The following is a 17,258-nucleotide window of genomic DNA, read 5'->3' as shown; positions in this document are numbered from 1 at the left end:
GCAGTCATTTGACTGCAGGGTTAAAACAGAGAGCCCCTCAGTCAGCGACCGCTCCTCCTCCTATTCTCCAGCATTGCGTGTTGTCTCCCCCAGCAGTGCTTGCCTCTGTAGAGCATGGGTCAGACAGTTTTCCCACAGTCATCCAGATGATGGCCCCACCTCTGCTGACCTTGCCCTCACCTGCTGATGCCACCCACTGCTCTGTCTGCAGGTGGAGAAGCGCCTGGAGCTGGTGAAGCAAGTTTCCCATAGCACGCACAAGAAGCTCACTGCATGTCTCCAGGGCCAGCAAGGGGCCGAGGCCGACAAGCGTTCTGTAAGTGCCTTCCTATCCAATGCCCGCTGGCAGCCTCAAACTTGCCTACGGAGGACAGGAGACCCACTCCTGGGGCTGTGTTTGGTGTAACTGTGTCTCATAGCCATTTCTGTGTCTGAGAATTTACAAGTGGTGTGTTTCCATGGTGTGGCAGCCCCTTCCTCCCTCGTCCCACCCTCTAATGCTGCCTGAAACATCCCCCATCCTGAGCAGGCTGGACACGGTCCCTCTCTTTGTTCTCCTTGGACTCCACTGTTAGGGAAGCTTCAACCTTTGTCTTCTCTGCTCCAGCTCATTCATAAATTCCATGTACCTCCATAGTACCTTAATATCTCATGGAAAAAATGATACTATGGTTTTGGAGGTTACAGGTCACCTGTAAAGACCCTTGGAAAATTATTTTCCCTGTAACAAAACAGTTAAAGGGAGCCTGCTGAAGGAAGGTTATCCTAACGTCTTCTATGTAACCTACATTAGTAATAACAGGTGTTGCTTATTGTGATTCTGTTGAATGGTTCTGGCTGGAAACAGTCATTGCTGGCTCACTTCCCTCCTGACCTCCTCCTTTGATTAGCTCCACCAAAGATTAAAATACAGTCTTAGATGTTCCTTTGGCTTTATTACAAGGGATCTGCCATTCGGGATGTTTTAATCCTCCTTGAGTTTACAGTCAACATGTTTGGTGTCTGATTGTCTCTGACCTGGAGTTACTGTTGACTTCTGCTTCCCAGTGGTCTCTCTGAGCCTGCCACCCCCAGCTCCTGTGGCCTGATTTCTAGTGACAGGCACGTGATGTGTCCTGACACTTCATCCCCGTCTTATGCTGCACTACAAGAACCTGCTTTGCCTGCCCTGTCAATCATCCGGTCTTCTTCCCAGCCCTGGTCTCATTAATATTCCCAGCAGGAATCTCTTACATATGGTAGAAATAAAACATTCACAGGTTTGGAAAATGTCTATGGAGGTAATTCTGTGTATATCAGGAATTTCAGCCAGGGGAGCCTGAATAGTCTAAAGGGAGAGTCATGAAACCCATTAATTAAACAAACACCTAAGGTGGGACTCCAGGAGATAGACATTTGGGTAGGGGCCTGCTGCCAAGCCTGCCTGTGACCCACTTCCTTTCATTTGTTCTAAGAAGTACTGTTTTTAAAATGACTGGTCTACGATACAGAATATTTTAGTATCAGCAGTATCAACTGAGTGTTACCGCTAGAGGGTTGAAACTGGCCTTCGGTGTTGGTAGGTTGATTACTACGAGCATCGTTTTTTCTGGGATGAGGTAAAATCACCTAGATTTGTTGGGTTTTAATTGAATTGAGGGTCTTGTAAGCTATATCAGTTAGGAGGCACATGTTCTAAAATATAGTATATTAATAGAAAACTTAAGATATGGTGAGGCCAACAGATCAGATGATCACTGACATAAATTTGATGGAGGGCAGAGCAGACTGTGTGTAGGACCACATGGAGAACCATCAGGATTACTCAGGATAGAAGGAGGAAAATGTGGGCAAGAGACTCAATTGTGCTTTCGCTTGGGAGGAGTGGGTGAGGTAGTGTAGAGAGGTTTAGGATTGGCTTGCTTTGAGCAACCTCAGTAGGTCCTGGGACACAGGACCATCTCTAGTTGTCTGGTACCTGGCCCTGAGGTGGTTAGGGCAGGTGGACGGTGGCCCAGAGAATGAGAGCCCCCATAAAAGAGGTAGTTGAGGTGTAGGCTGTGGATTGGTTGGTTTGCATTTGAAAGGCACCCACATGGGTGAGTTGTTGACTGTCTCTAAGAATTTGCTAACCCTGGCAGAGGTGATCCCTTCCTGGGTCAGCAAGACACCAAGACATTGTGAACACATGGAGTAATTGTGACTTCTGCAAAAAGGGCACTTAGTATATCACTTGAAATTCTGAAGTAGTGGGTCCCAAGGTGTATTCATCAGCTTTGGGTCAGCAGTTCTGCAATGTTCTGGCTCCTCCCGGTAGTTGTAATGTGGCTGCTGCAGCTCCGGGCATCACGTCTTCACATAACCGCATCAGAGGCAGAAAGCGTGAGTGTGGTAAGAGGATGAACTATCTTTGCCTGCTTTTTTGTTGTTGTTGCTTTTATCAGGGAGAAAAGAAGTCTTTCACAGAAACATTTCTCTTATGTCTCCCTAACTACAAGGAAGGCTGAAGAGGTGAATATGTGTCGAAGAGAAAAGGGTTTGCCATGGTTGGCTGTGGTGCACCTGCTGGGACACATGTGATCAGGCTTCTGTTGACAGGGAGACCACACAGGGCAGTGGTCAGGCCCTGAGGGTTGCAGCCACGCTCCTCCAGTGATCATAGTGCAAACTGGACACCCATCTGGTTGACCTGCAGGAAGTCTGTGCTGGATGTAGTTGTTCAAGTGTGTAAAGGTCAGTGATTTCACTGTACAGACTTCAGTGTTGGGGTCAATGATTTCTTGGGCCAATCAGTCTTTTGGTGTCCTCATAGAACTGAATATATGATCGGCTAAAAAGAAAGTCAGAGAGCTCTTTTAAATATTTAACAGCCACAGACCGGCAGGAGGAAGTTTCTAAGGCCATAACTCAAATACATTTTTCCATTTTTTCTAAAGTAACACATCAAGGGATTTAATAGGAGACATGACACTTACTAATTGCCTCAATCCTAAAATATGTACTCCGTTCTTAGAGATTAGGTATGGAGATGTGTCAAGATCCAAGGAACAGGCGAAAAGAAAAAAAGAGATTAAAAATGAGAAACTTAAAAAAAATAGAATGAGAAAAGTGGGAGTGAGATAAGTAAGGAACAAAGACTAAAAGGAGTGGTTGGGTGTTTAGAGAGGATTGAGGGGTGAATAGGAGAGTAAGCTGATGGTGGCCAGAGGGCAGAGCATGTGGGGATGGGTGAAATGCTGGGGAAAGGGAGTAGGGAGGTCCAGGCTTCCAGTTACAGATTGAATAAGTCTCGAGGATGAGAGGCACAGCACAGGGACTATAGTTGGTGTATTGTAATGACATTGTATGGTGACAGATAGGAGCTACCCTCATGGCAAGCCTAGCGTTCATGCACAGGGTTGTCAAACCACTGTGTTGTACACCTGAAACTAATGTGACATCGAGTGTCATCTGTACTTCAGTAAAAAGAGCGAGCAAGAGAGGGTGAAGAGATGGTCATTCTCCAAGGGAATGAGGTCAACTGAAGTGACCAAGTGGAGTCCTAGGGTCTCAGAATGGGAAGAGACATTTAAGAGCTAGTGTTCGGCATTTTATTGGAGTGCAGGGAAGGTTGTTGCTATTTGTCACTTTTTAAAAAAATTATGTAGTTTTAAAGATTTTATTTATTTGAGAGTGCAAGAGAGCACAAGCAGGGGGAGGGGCAAAGGGCAAGGGAGAAGCAGGCTTCACGCTGAGAAGGGAACCTGGTGTGGGACTTGAGCTCATGACCTGAACCGAAGGCAGATGCTTAACTTACTGAGCCACCCAGGTGCCTCTTGTCACTTCTTTTTAAACAAGCTCATTAGCAGTTTAGTGCAGTTTCCAACACCAAAGCTTTTATCCTATGCCTCTAAAAGTTTGGCTCTAAAAGCTGGGGCTGACTGTCACATGGGAGCCAACAGAGATGCTAAGTTTTGTTGCCACTACCTGAGTGACCAGAGCAGGATCATTTGGTGAGCACTGAGTTAAACTGGATTCCTTACGTGGGATGGAGAATAGAAAGGATATGAACTAGGTTTCCATTTTGCTTCCTGTAGTCCAGGCTAATCACTGGTTAATCCATCATTTTTTAAGACTGTCCATGTAAGGAAAATGTTTGGTGTTTCACCATCCTTGTGTTTCTTGTTGGGGAGTCATGTGCAGCAAATACACTGTTAGCGGGAGTCCTCCTCCACCTCCTTGATAAATGCTTGGAAAGTGCCATATCTGCCATGTGAGCCCATGTACCTGCCAAGTGCTCCACAAACCCAGAAGGATCCCCATCCTCTGGAAGCTCACAGTTGTCTGTACAGGGAAGCAGCCAGTCCATGGAGTCATTAGTTCCTCAGATAAGGTTTCAGGACTCAGAAGAAGCACTCACTGGGAATTAAACAATAGAAGGTTTCTGTGAGGAAGTGGCCTCTAAGGACAGCAGGAAGTAATGGCACCAGAAGGGGTGAACAGGTGCTTCTGGGACATGGGGTGACATGGGCAGAATTTTCAGAGACAGGAGGGAGTCAGGGGCATCTTTGAGAAACCCGAAGGTGGCCAGTGACTGGAGTATGGACAGTGATGAGGAGGGCTGATGATGGAGATGGATGGCGTGGGGACCCCATCACACCTTAAAGGGCATGGGAAAGATTTGGACTTCATTCTTAAGAGCCATGGGAGCCAGTGTTTTAATCATGAGGGGCATGATCTGATTTATTGGCAATTGTGTGAAAAATGGATAAGTGGCGGCAGAGGCTATGGTGGATATTAGAGACAAATATGGGAGCGATCTAGGTGAGAGGCAAGATGTTCTGGGATCAGGGAAGATGGAGAGAAATCTTCAGAAGTGCCAGATACACGATGTAGAGCATCCTGGACTTGAGTGGATGTGGGGGTTTTAGGAGTGGAGAGGGCTTTCAGGGTCTCTGGGTTGCACGAATCTTGACTCTATAAGATTTGATGAGATCACCTAAGGAGACAAATGGCCCTTGAATCAAGAACCCCAGGACCTACAGCATTTTATTTTATTTTTTAGTTATCTATTTTTTTTTAAGAATTTCATTTATTTATTCATGAGAGACACACACAGAGAGGCAGAGGGAGAAGCAGGCTTCATGCAGGGAGCCGAATGTGGAACTCGATCTGGGGACCACCGGATCACACCCTGAGCCAAAGGCAGAGTCAACCACTGAGCCACCCAGGCGTCCCGACCTGCAACATTTAAGCAGGAGGAAGATCTAGCAAAGAAGACGGAACAGTCATGATTGTACCAGAAATCCACTTCCTTCTTACTTCTGACTCCCAGACATCACCCTGTATTTGTTTTATTCCACACCCAGACTTTGAGAATGTCCCAAATGAGAATGTCTTACTCCAATTTCCATTGGCTTCAGTATTTCCCACCCTAGTCTATACAAGCATCATCTCTGGCCCAAACAGGGCCATTCCTGGCAGGTCTTCTACTCTACCGTGACCGTGTCCCTTTCATAATCCATTCTCTACACCAGAGATCAGATGTTGCCACCATCCTGCTTAAATCCCACCAAAGGATTCCCATTGTAGAGTAAAATTTCAGCCCCTTACTCTGACCCTCAGACCCTAACGATGTGCCTTCACCTTCATCTCTGAGCTCAGCTCTTGCTCCCACCCCTTGTCATCACTGTCCCCAAGTACTGACCTCATGGAACATGGACATGCCTGCAACTTTTTCACTTCCAATAACCAGCTCAGGTGTTCTCCGGATGGTTTCCTTTCCCATGTAATGTGTCTGTTCCATTCCTCCCCAATTACATCACTCCCTTTTATTTTTTTCAGAGTGTGTATCATGAACTGAAATCATTGTGACCTTTTCCTCATCACTGCTGAGTGAGTTCCATGGGAGCAGGGATCTTGTCTCTCCATCAAGGCTGTATTTTTAATGCCTAGAACAGGGCCTGCCACAGGGTAGGCAGTGCTAAAAATACATTTGTGTCATGAATGGATGGCCCATGAGTATTTTAGGCACAGAACCTGCCTAATGTGTCAGCAAGCCACTTTGAATCTTTCCTGTTCTCTACAGAAGCAATTTAGCATGATGATTCCACATTTAAGCTCTGGAAGGCTGACTGCCTAAGATTGAAGCCCAGCTGCCCTGCTTCCTGATAATACCTGACCTTGGGCAAGTCTGCTAGTCCTGTAGGCCCTCGTGTCTTCATTTGGGAAACAGTAATAACAGTAATGAATTCCTACCCAGTGAGGTTGTTTGAGAGTTGGGTGAGGTAGTCCATGTAAACGCCTAGCACATTGCTTAACGTAAGTAAATATTAAAGAAGTAGAACCTGTTGTGGCTCCACCATTCGGCTGAGATGACCATTGGGAACTACTGAGCCTTGAGTAGCACGTCTGGGCTGTCTTCTGGGGGAGTGAATCACAAGAGAGCTTTTTGCCTGGGTTCAGAATTAGAAGAGAGTAGATAGCAGTTTTCAGAATGAGAAGGTATGGGAGCTCTGTGTGCGCCTGTTGGGGAAACAGAGTGGATATTAGGATCAGACTTTTTGTCTCTGAGTCATCCTACAAACTGTGTTACTTGTGCCCGAGATATTTTAGAGAGAACAGTCAATCTCAGAAAAGTCAGATTGACAACTTCCAAACCCTGGAACATTCTGTCTTCCCCAACCTTAATTCAGTACTCTAGAATCAGGGGAAAGATTATTTTTAATACCTTCTCTTTGATCTGAAAAATCGCTGGCCTGATTGAAGCTTGCTAAGTTAGATCTTTTTACCCAGGCATTACTATCTCCCCAAACATCGGGTGGCTCTCAGCCTAGATCCTTGTTCATGGAGGGAGACCAATTTCAGCTCCTTTTGTAGATCTTTGGGCACTTTAATCCTTCTTTACATCCTTCACATGAAGAGACTCAATATCTTTTTCCATGAAGGTGGGGAGAAAGCAGATAACACCTCGGGTATAGGCAGTCATGTGCCTGCCATCTACTGAGCCTTCAATTTTTCTTTAGTCTCAGAGAATCTCTTTAGAAATAGAAGTAATTTGTAGTCTGTTGAGGATTACAGTTCATTAACTTTTATCTTTTTTTTTTTCCTAACGATTTTATTTATTCATGAGAGGCAGAGGCAGAGACAGAGACACAGGCAGAGGGAGAAGCAGGCTCCCTGCGTGGAGCCCAATGTGGACTCGATCCCAGGATGCTGGGATCATGACCTGAGTTAAAGGCTCAATCACTGAGCCACCCAGGTGTCCCCTCTTCTGCCATCTTTGATTACAGACTGTCACTATTCCCTTTCTGACATGAAGGTATACTACTTTGGATTCATTTCTTCCTTCTTCTGTTTGCCAACTTCCTTCTCATTCTTTGATTTCAAAAGCATCTATACAAATAAAAACAAATCATTAATTTCCACCAAGGTTTTGTCCAATTAACCCCCTTCATTCCTGTCCTTGGAATCCCAGCACACAACTGCACCCCCAGCCTCTGTTCCAGAGGGGATTCTTCCTCTTGAGAGCCACCTGTGCTACAAGCACAGGCCCGGGGTTGTGACAGTTCCACCATGAGTTGAGGACTTATTCAAATAAATTTTGTCATCTTTGTTCTGTGACCTATGTAGCCATTAAAAAAAAAGAAGAATGGAACAGCTCTGTCATGATGGGAAATGATAAAAGCAGTATCTCTAAACAAAAAGGAAAGAAAGGCACAGAGTGGTGCTATGCTAACATTTGTGGGGAGAAAAGTAGCCACTAAAAACAGATGTACACATATGTATAATTGGATCCGCTTAGAGTATTTATGGAAGGATACACAAAAGATAGTCATCCTCATGGTGTCTGGTCTAGGTATCCAAGAGACAAGTCAAGAGTGGGAGGAACACTTGTTGCTGTAAACTTTCTAGTAACTTTTGAGTTTTGGGCCATATGCATGTATTTCCTGGTCAAAAATTAATCCATTAGAGTGTTGTCTCCCAAACTGGCCTTTGTACACAGGGCAAGGAGAGACCACCAGAAGAGACAGACCACTCCAGGTTTGGTAGGTGGCAGGTTTAAGAAGCAAAGGAGCTTATATATGAGGTTCATCTTGGGTGGTCACAAGATTGGTAGGTCATCACACCCACTCGCCAAGTCTTAAAAGTTTATAAGGAGACCTCAACTGGGCAGCCTGGGTGGCTCAGCAGTTTAGCACTGCCTTCAGCCCAGAGCATGATCCTGGAGACCCAGGATCGAGTCCCACATCGGGTTCCCTGCATGGAGCCTGCTTCTCCTTCTGCCTGTGTCTCTGCCTCTCTCTCTCTCTGTATCTCATGAATAAATAAATAAATCTTAAAAAAAAAACAGTGGGGGGGGGGGCTTAACTGGGTTTGGTCACATGTACTGTCCAGGTGGTCTCACCAGCACCTTACTCTCCCAGGGCTGGTGTCCATAGGGCAGCTTCTAGCTTTGACAAGGCAAGTAGAATGAATGTTCTAAGGACAAGGTAAGAGGGCAAGGAACCCATGATTGCCTAAGTCCAGCTCGCTTAAAGATCACATGCTCTCAGGGTGTCCTCTAACAGGTAGCTAACTAGCTAGGACACAGAACAAGTGAGAGAAAAGATATTCTCCGTGTTCAAATCTTAAGACTTACAAGAGCATTGAAACAGGAGGAACTCATTTTGTGATACTTTGCCACTGAATGTTACCCTCTTTGCCACCTGAAAGCATCTCAGAGTCATTAGGGTGTTAAGTGACTAGATGAGTGGAAGATAATGAGTGGAAAATAATAAAGTCCTGCACTTCGGGCTGCTTTTTCTAGTGTGAAGTTTACAGAACAGACATTTGGCTGTCCCCACCATCCTTCTCCAACACTGGCTAGCCGTGCAGTCCTCAGCGGCTGTTTTTGTTCTCTTGATCTTGACCCTCAGGCCTTAGCCACCCACAGGCACAGTTTCCCTGCTCCACCTATCAACAGGACTACTTGAGCTCATCTTTGTCCATATTTAGAAAAACTCGAGTCATCAACCAGTAGATATATTTACCCAAAGGATGTCAACTTAGGCTATTGGAAGTCCCCTTTAGTCTGTTCTAGGCATGGTCCTTCCAATTGTTTCCTTGTCAAATTTTAAAGAAGGATTCTGAACAGCTGAGGCCCTGCCCTATAGGCAGGAGTCGCGGGACTTGGGATGCCCAGCACAAACCAAAATGATCTTTTTGTGTGAGCTGACCCATACCGTGATGGTATCATGTTCTATCTGACATTTAAGGCAGTGAATCTTCACTAGTTCATTATTGGGATATTTTAGAAGTTTCCATATTGAAAAGGGAAACTATAGGCAGGAGTCGCGGGACTTGGGATGCCCAGCACAAACCAAAATGATCTTTTTGTGTGAGCTGACCCATACTGTGATGGTATCACGTTCTATCTGACATTTAAGGCAGTGAATCTTCACTAGTTCGTTATTGGGATATTTTAGAAGTTTCCATATTGAAGACCTTTCTCTTTAAACCAGGTCTCTCAACCTCAGCACTCTTGATGTTTTGGACTGGTAATTATTTCGGAGGACTGTCCTGTGCATAACAGAATGTTTAGCTGTGTCCCTGGCCTCTCTCCATTAGATACCAGTCACATTCCCCATGTTGTGACAAGTTAAAAATATCTCCATACATTGCCAAAGTTCCCAAGAGGGCAGAATCACTCCTGATTAAGAACTCATACCTTAAGGCATGGTTCCTCTGCAAGCATATATCATTATACCTGCCGAACTCTTTTCTTTTTTGATCACATTAGATACTTTAAAAAAATGTGCTTTAAAAAGCTTTTTAACTTTTTAAAAAAGACAACGTGGGAGTACCCACTCTCATCACATACTGTTTACTACTGCACCTTGAAGTCTCCAGAAATGTGGACACGGTGGCTTATGTAGGACAACTAGAACATGACGTTTAAATTTGGATGCATTAGTACTGAGTTGCATGGTGTAGTTTTTACCAAGAAGACTGTCCCACTTTATTTGAAGTGATGAGTAATGAGTTGATCCCTTGAGGGAAAGGCGTCCGACTTCACTGGAGGGGACATGGCTAAGCGCAGGGAGGGGAAAACATGTTAGACCCAGTGAAGGGCCTTATCCCCACAGGTGTCTCAGGCTCTCTTTACCTGGAACCACATGAGCTTCCTGGAACCTCCATATAACTTTTGGGGGCCAACCTCCCTCCCACGTCTTCCCTGGAGATACCTTAGAACATGCAGATCTCTGGGAGGTATTCAAAGCCGATTCCTAATTTGAAGTGGAAGATTGACTTTTGGAAATTAAAGCATTATTCAAATCTTGATTAACATGAACTTGAAATCTTGTCTTTTTTTTTCCCCTTGCCTCTAAAAACTTGATTTCCCCTTTAATCCTGTTGACAGGCCATTTAGTCGTGTCTTTCTCAGACTGAGTTATTTTCATCTGATCATACTCATCCTAAGCCCTCCAGCGATCACCAGATGCCCAGAGGATGAGACCCCAGTGCCCGCCTCTGGCAGACAAGGCCTTCTACCATTTGGCCTCTGCCTTAGGCTCCACTCATTCCCTGTCAATCACTGTGCTCCAGCTGTGTTGACCTCCTTGAGGACCTTAGGCCAGCCACGATAGTTCTGCTTCAGGGCCTTTGTACATGCAGTTCCCTCTACCTGGATTATTCTTTCTCAAATCTTTTTGAGCCATGCCTGACTCTTTCTCCTACTTGGGTTGCATCCTAAATGTTACCCCTCTAGAAGTATCTCACTGGGGCCCCACACTTTGCTGCAGCCTACTCCCCATTGTCCTGCTTTCTGTTGTCCATACCACTTCCAATTGAAACGATCCCCATTATAATTTGCTTGTTTATTATTTGTTTCTCTGCGCGTAGACTATATGCCCCATAAAGTAGCTGAAGATCTTTGTGTGGTAACACAGGAGGCTCTGGGCTATGTGTAGTCCAGTGGAAAAGCTCTGTGTATGGTATTGTAGTTCAGGCTCAGTAGGGAGAAGGCTTGTCAGTACTTAGTAAGGAGGGAATGGGCCATGCTACACGTAGACTGGATTTGCCTATTTTGGTTATTTCCTATAAATAGAATCATATGGTACATGCCCTGTGTGCCTGGCTTCTTTCACTTAACATGGTATTTTCAAGGTTCATCCATGTCGTAGTTTGAGCACTCCCTTACTTTTTATGGCCAAATAATATTCCACTATATGCATATGCCTCTTGTTATCGATCCATTTCTGTCAGTTGATGGAAACTTGAGCTGTTTGCACGTTTTGTCTGTTGTGATGGACACTTGAGCTCTTTGCACCTTTTGGCTGCCGTTCATGTGCATGCACATGTTTTTGTTTGGCCATCTGTTTTCAATTATTTTGAGTGGGATTGAGTGGACTTGCTGAGCCATATGGTAATTTTGTTTAATTTATTGAAATACTGCCAAACTGTAGCACACAGCACTGCCCTATTTTAAACATTTCCACCAGCACCACATGAAGATCCTGGTTTCTCCACGTGCCCACCAACAGTCCGTGCACTCGGCAATACTTATTTCCTGATTATTATTATTCCTGTTGCCATCCTAGTGGGAGTGAGGTGGTATCTCACTGTGGCTTGGATTTCCAAATCATAACTAATGAGGTTAAGTGTCTTTTCCCGTGCTTGTCAGCCATTTTATATCTTCCTTTAGAGCATGCCTTTTTTTTAATGCTTACTTTGCATTGTTATTGTATGTAAACACTATCTCTCCTCTCTTGATGATAAGCTGGATTGTTTATAAAAATAAGGCTAAGGCATTTCTCCCGAAAGATTGACTTTTGGAAAGTAAAGCATTGTTCAATTCTTTGTTAACGTAATTTTGAAATCTTGTCTTTTTTTATTTTTCCTTGCTACTGTCCCACTTTATTTTATTTTTAAGTAGGTTCCACGCCCTGCATGGGGCTGGAACTTACCACCCCGAGATCCAGACCTGAGCTGGGATTAAGAGTCAGATGCTTAATCAACTGAGCCGTCCAGATGCCCCATTCCACTTTATTTTAAAATGCAGCCTGTAAACCTTATTTCCCAAATTGGCACATTTAATTTGGTTTTGGATTTTCTGAATTTTGACCTCTCTTGAGTCTAATCTGTCCTTGTATGCTATGAATGAATGTTTAGGTTTTGAACATACTTTAAGGACAGTCTATGTCTTAGCTAATATAGTATCTAGGCAGATACTTGATTTTTTTGCTGTTTTAGGGTAGCAGGTGGCTGTCGAAGTAGTTTTCATGACAATGTTGTTGTTTTTTTTTTCCTTTTCAGAAAAAGTTGCCTTTGACAACACTGGCTCAGTGTTTGATGGAGGGGTCAGCTATCCTGGGAGATGACACACTTCTTGGGTAGGTGACACCGTGCATGGGTTTGTGCCAAATCTAGGTAAGCCCCCATCCCTGAGAAGGGGGCCAGAACTTCTCAGGGATGCACCAAGGACATTTGAAGTCTGGCTGGGGGATCCCTGGGTGGCGCAGCGGTTTGGCGCCTGCCTTTGGCCCGGGGCCCGATCCTGGAGACCCGGGATCGAATCCCACGTCGTGCTCCCGGTGCATGGAGCCTGCTTCTCCCTCTGCCTGTGTCTCTGCCTCTCTCTCTCTCTCTCTGTGTGTGACTATCATAAATAAATAAATAAAAAAAAAAAAGAAATGAAGTCTGGCTGGGGTTTGGGTGGGAAGAAGAAAAGTTTTGCTGGTGAGAAAAATCAAAATCCCCAGGTGCCAAAGTCCTACTGGCTGTGTAGGGAGGCAACTCCCCGGGGGGGGGGGGGAATTAGCATAATAAACACAATAAACTGTTCAAGGACAAATGAAATCCCCAGGGCTCCAGCAGAAGCAAATGAGAAACCTCTCCTGTCAGATGTCAAAAATCATAGGATTCCCAGAACAACCCTGGACCAGCGTTAGCTCACAATAAAAACAAACTAAAAATAGAATCGTCGTGAGGGAGGATCAGCAGGCAGGATCAGCAGGAGAAGCAGTACCCTAGGAACTAAAAATGATATCGTAATATGAAAGAAAATAGGAAATAATAGATATCAATATGTATGAAATAGCTATGCTTAAATGAAATTTAAAAATTAAGTAAGAGCGGTGCTGGCTTTAGCAGGACATATGCTAAAATTGGAATAGTAGGCATTAGCCTGGCCCTGAACATGGGTGACAGGCCAGTGTGTGAAACACTCCATATATATTTTTTTAAAGATTTTATTCATTTGTTCATGAGAGACACAGAGAGGGAACCAGAGATACAGGCAGAGGGAGAAGCAGGCTCTCTGCAGGTAGCCTGATGCAAGACTCGATCCCAGGACCTTGGGATCACGCCCTCACCGAGCATGCTCAACCAGCGAGCCACCCAGGTGCCCCAACACTCCATATTTTTAAGGGAAAAAAATTCATGTTGTAACTATATATGGTGACATATGTTAACTAGGCATATATCGTGGTGCTCACTTCATAATATATATGAATTTGAATTATTACGTTGTACACTTGAAACTACTACAATGTCATATGTCAATTACAGACCTGAATTTAAGAGTAAAGACAAAATAATCCTTGACAAAAGAATCAAATGATATGGAAAAAAATAAACAATGAAATCAAAGAAAAACCAAATAGAACTTTTTTTTTTTAAGATTTTATTTATTTATTCGTGACAGACACGGTGAGAGAGAGGGGCAGAGACACAGGCAGAGGCAGAAGCAGGGTCCATGCAGGGAGCCCGATGTGGGACTCGATCTCGGGTCTCCAGGATCACGCCCCAGGCTGAAGGCGGCACTAAACCACTGAGCCACCAGGGCTGCCCCAAATAGAACTTCTTAAAATTCAAGTCATACTTACTATAATTTAAAGCCATAAGACAAGCAATTGGTGAGAATGTGGAGAAAAAGGATCCTCGTGCACCATTGGTGGGAATGCAAGCAGGTGCAGCCTCTGTGGAAAACAGTAAGAGGTTCCTCAAAAAGTTAAAAATACAATTGCAATATGATCCAGCAATTGCATTACTGGGTATTTACCCCCCCCCAAAAAAAAATGAAAACACTAATTCAAAAGCATAATGCACTCCTGCATATATGCTTGAAAAATTATTTATTATAGCAAAAGTTATGGAAACAGCCTCAGTGTCCATTTACTGATAAATGAATAGATAAAGAAGATAAGGGGTACATGTGTCTGTCTGTGTATATATGAGTTTTTATATATAATGGAATAGTACTCAGCCATAAAAAGAATGAGATCTTGCCACTTGGGACAGTAAATGGACTCACAGGGTATTATGTTAAGTGAAACAAATCAGAGAAAGGCAAATACCATATGATTTCACTTATATGTGGATTCTGAAAAAAAAAATGAACAAAAAAAGCAGAAACAGATCTGTGAATACAGAGAACAAACTAATGGTGGCCAGAGGGGTGGAGAGGAAGGGGCAGGGGGCGTCCAGGCTTCCAGTTAGGAAAAAAGTCATGGCGATGGAAGATGCAGCATAGGAAATTAAAGACAGACAGACACACACACACACACACTTCAGATAAATTGAAATTGCGCATAAATAATTGGTGAGCTTGCAAACAGACATGATGTTGCCACCTAAGATGAGCAGAGTGACATGTAAGAGACAGGGAGGTAGCATCCTGAGACAGAGAAGCATGGATGATAGAATGTAAATCATTCCCGGGGGTTGTTCCTGAAGAAGGGAATGAGGAAAAGGAGAAGTTACAGTCGAGACTTGAAAAAAAAAAAAATGAACGTTTAGATTGAAGAAGCACAAAAAGTGCTGATTGAGGTGAGCAAAAAGAAATCTATGCCTGGACACACAATAATAAGACTACAGATTGATTATTTAAAAAAAACAGAGAAATTTAAAATCAAGCAGAGGAAAAGATTACATATAAAAGAGCAATTTGGGGGGCTCCTGGATGGTGCAGTGAGTTGAGCACCTGGCTCATGACTTCTGGTCAGGTTGTGATCTCGGGGTCATGAGATCGAGCCCCGCGTTGGGCTCTCTGCTTAGGACTCTTCCTCTCTGTCCCTCTTGCTCCCACTCTCAGGTTTATTTAAAAAATATTTTTTTATGGTTTATTTCAGGGGGAGCAGAGGAGGGCAGTAGGTCCATCTCATGACCCCCAGATCACGACCTGAGCCCAAACCAAGAGTCAGACACTCAACTCACTGCACCATCCAGGCATCCCAGTAAATCTTACTCTTTTATTTTTTTTAAAGAGCAGTTCAATTGAGAGCAGACCATTCATCAACCAAAATCCATGGCAGGCAGTAGTGGAACAATCTCTTTAAGTATTGAGTGAAAATATATGAAACCTAGATTCTACGATGAACTAAGCCATGATTTAAGAATAAAGGAAACATAAAGATATTGCAGGCAAAGAGGTAAAGTTACTACTTGCATATTCTCACTGAAAGAACTTTAGTTAAGGTGTGTGAAACAGGTTATGTCCAGAAGGAAGGAATGAAATGCAAGTAGCCAGGGAGCATAAAAAAGTTAAGTGAGCGCGGTGTTGGGTGTGAAAATTCTCTTTCTCCCTACCCATCTGAGGTTGTTTGAGTGGGGCCCTGCAAATTAAATTGACAAAACAGATCAACAGAGGAAAGCACACACATTTTATTAACAGGTGCAGTGCATACACAAGGTGGAACTCGGTGATGAGTAACTCAGAGGCTGTTTGGAGTTTGGGCATATGTACCACTTTGTACAAAAGAACAATAATTTTGAGGGAAGTGACAAGGCAAAGGAGAAGAAATGCGAGTTCCTAGGGTGGCAGATTGTGGGAAGGTAGATATATGGGGGAGCAAATGGAAGTGAAGGCTCATTCGTCAAGTTTATTTGGTAGGTTCCTGTGATGCCCTCTGGTGGAGGAGGCTCTAGGGTTGTCTGGTGATTGACTTCTGTCCTTCCTGGTAGAGAGGGCATGAGGACCAGCTTTACAGCCTGGGTCCTGCGTTTAGGGTGAGGGGAGTATCTGCTTCCTGTATCTGCTTCTTCTCGATTGCCTTCAGCTCAAAATAATCCTTATGTCCAAGTGGCTCTTTGGGGATGGCATAGTCTGCTACCCATTGATGTAAAGAAATATAAATAAGCATTGAATTAAAACATGAATTTGGAAGGACTTTAAAGCAAAGCGAAACAAATACTGGGAAATAATAGTGTGGAGCGTTGGGAAGGGGTCGGTGTTTCAGGTTCTTTGCTTTTGGAAAGAAAGATAAAGGTGTGTTTTTGTGTAAAAGTGTGGGTTGAAGAGAAGCAAGAGCAACCACAGAAGGGATAGAATGCAGCACTTCGAAACTAGTAAAAGGATGAAAAGAGAAATAAATAACATAGAAAAAAAAACCCTTAGAAGGGACTGAAAGAGCAAAAAGCAAGCAAAGAGAAAACAAAATGAAGGTGTAAGGTAGGAACAATTACTGCTCTATGTCTGCAGTTGTAAAGGATGGAGCAAACTTGACTGCTCATAATATAATCATGGGCAGAGAAACATGCTCGCTGGTTGTGGGACTCACCTAAAACATAGTGACACACAGGAAGGCTAAAGGTGAAGGGATGAAGGGCACCCAGGTAAAGATGACAGACTGAGCACAAGCATCTAATTTTGTTCCCTTCTGGGCACCTGGGTGGCTCAGTCTGTTGAGCATCTGCCTTCACTCAGATCACAATCTCCGAATCATGGGATCAAGCCCCACAACGGGCTCCCTGCTTATGGGAGTCTGCTTCTCCCTCTCCCTCTCCTCCTGCTTGTACTCGTTCTCTGTTTCTATCTCAAATAAATAAAAATCTTAAAAAAATAATTTTGTTCCCTTCCAAAATCTACTATGATAAAGGGAATGTTTTTCCCTTGAAAGATGTAAACCCAGAAAGGCATGAAAACAGGAGAGAAAGCAGAATTTTGTGAGCTGTGAAGCTTATGATAGACAGGTAACTGACATAGCTGGTCTCAGAAAGTGGGACTCTGGAGCCAGAAGTAGGATATGCAGACAGCCAACATCATTTACATCCTGGAAATGCTTGCAGGCCAAGGTTGGTGGCATCAGGGATCTCTAGAATAGCGAGTGGGTCTTTGGGGACTGTGAGGTGATCGAAGTTATGAATGTGTGTCACAAGCTAGTCCAGAACCACTTGGATAGCTCAAATCCAGCTCTTTTTTCTTTTGTTTTGTTTTAAAGATTTTATTTATTTATTTATTTATTTATTTATTTATTTATTTATTTATTTATTTGACAGAGAAAAAGGGAGAGGGAGAGAGAGAAGCAGGCTCTCCACTG

At 43.8% G+C, this 17,258-nt stretch overlaps 1 protein-coding gene across 5 annotated transcripts in view; it reads left to right on the top strand.

Annotated features, from left to right (window-relative positions):
* ARHGAP44 (Rho GTPase activating protein 44) overlaps window positions 1-17,258 on the top strand; it is a 164,620-nt gene that overhangs the window by 87,302 nt on the left and 60,060 nt on the right. For all 5 annotated transcript variants that reach the window (XM_055305056.1, XM_055305054.1, XM_055305053.1 and 2 more), the window contains exons 3-4: window positions 212-316; window positions 12,256-12,332. In XM_055305056.1, coding sequence (XP_055161031.1) covers window positions 212-316; window positions 12,256-12,332 — 182 coding nt within the window. The remainder of the gene's footprint in view (window positions 1-211; window positions 317-12,255; window positions 12,333-17,258) is intronic.

Source organism: Nyctereutes procyonoides, unplaced genomic scaffold (assembly GCF_905146905.1).
Source record: "Nyctereutes procyonoides isolate TBG_1078 unplaced genomic scaffold, NYPRO_anot_genome, whole genome shotgun sequence".
Lineage (NCBI taxonomy): Eukaryota > Metazoa > Chordata > Mammalia > Carnivora > Canidae > Nyctereutes > Nyctereutes procyonoides.
Note: the sequence above shows the minus strand (reverse complement) of the source record. Positions and strands in the feature narration are given on the sequence as shown.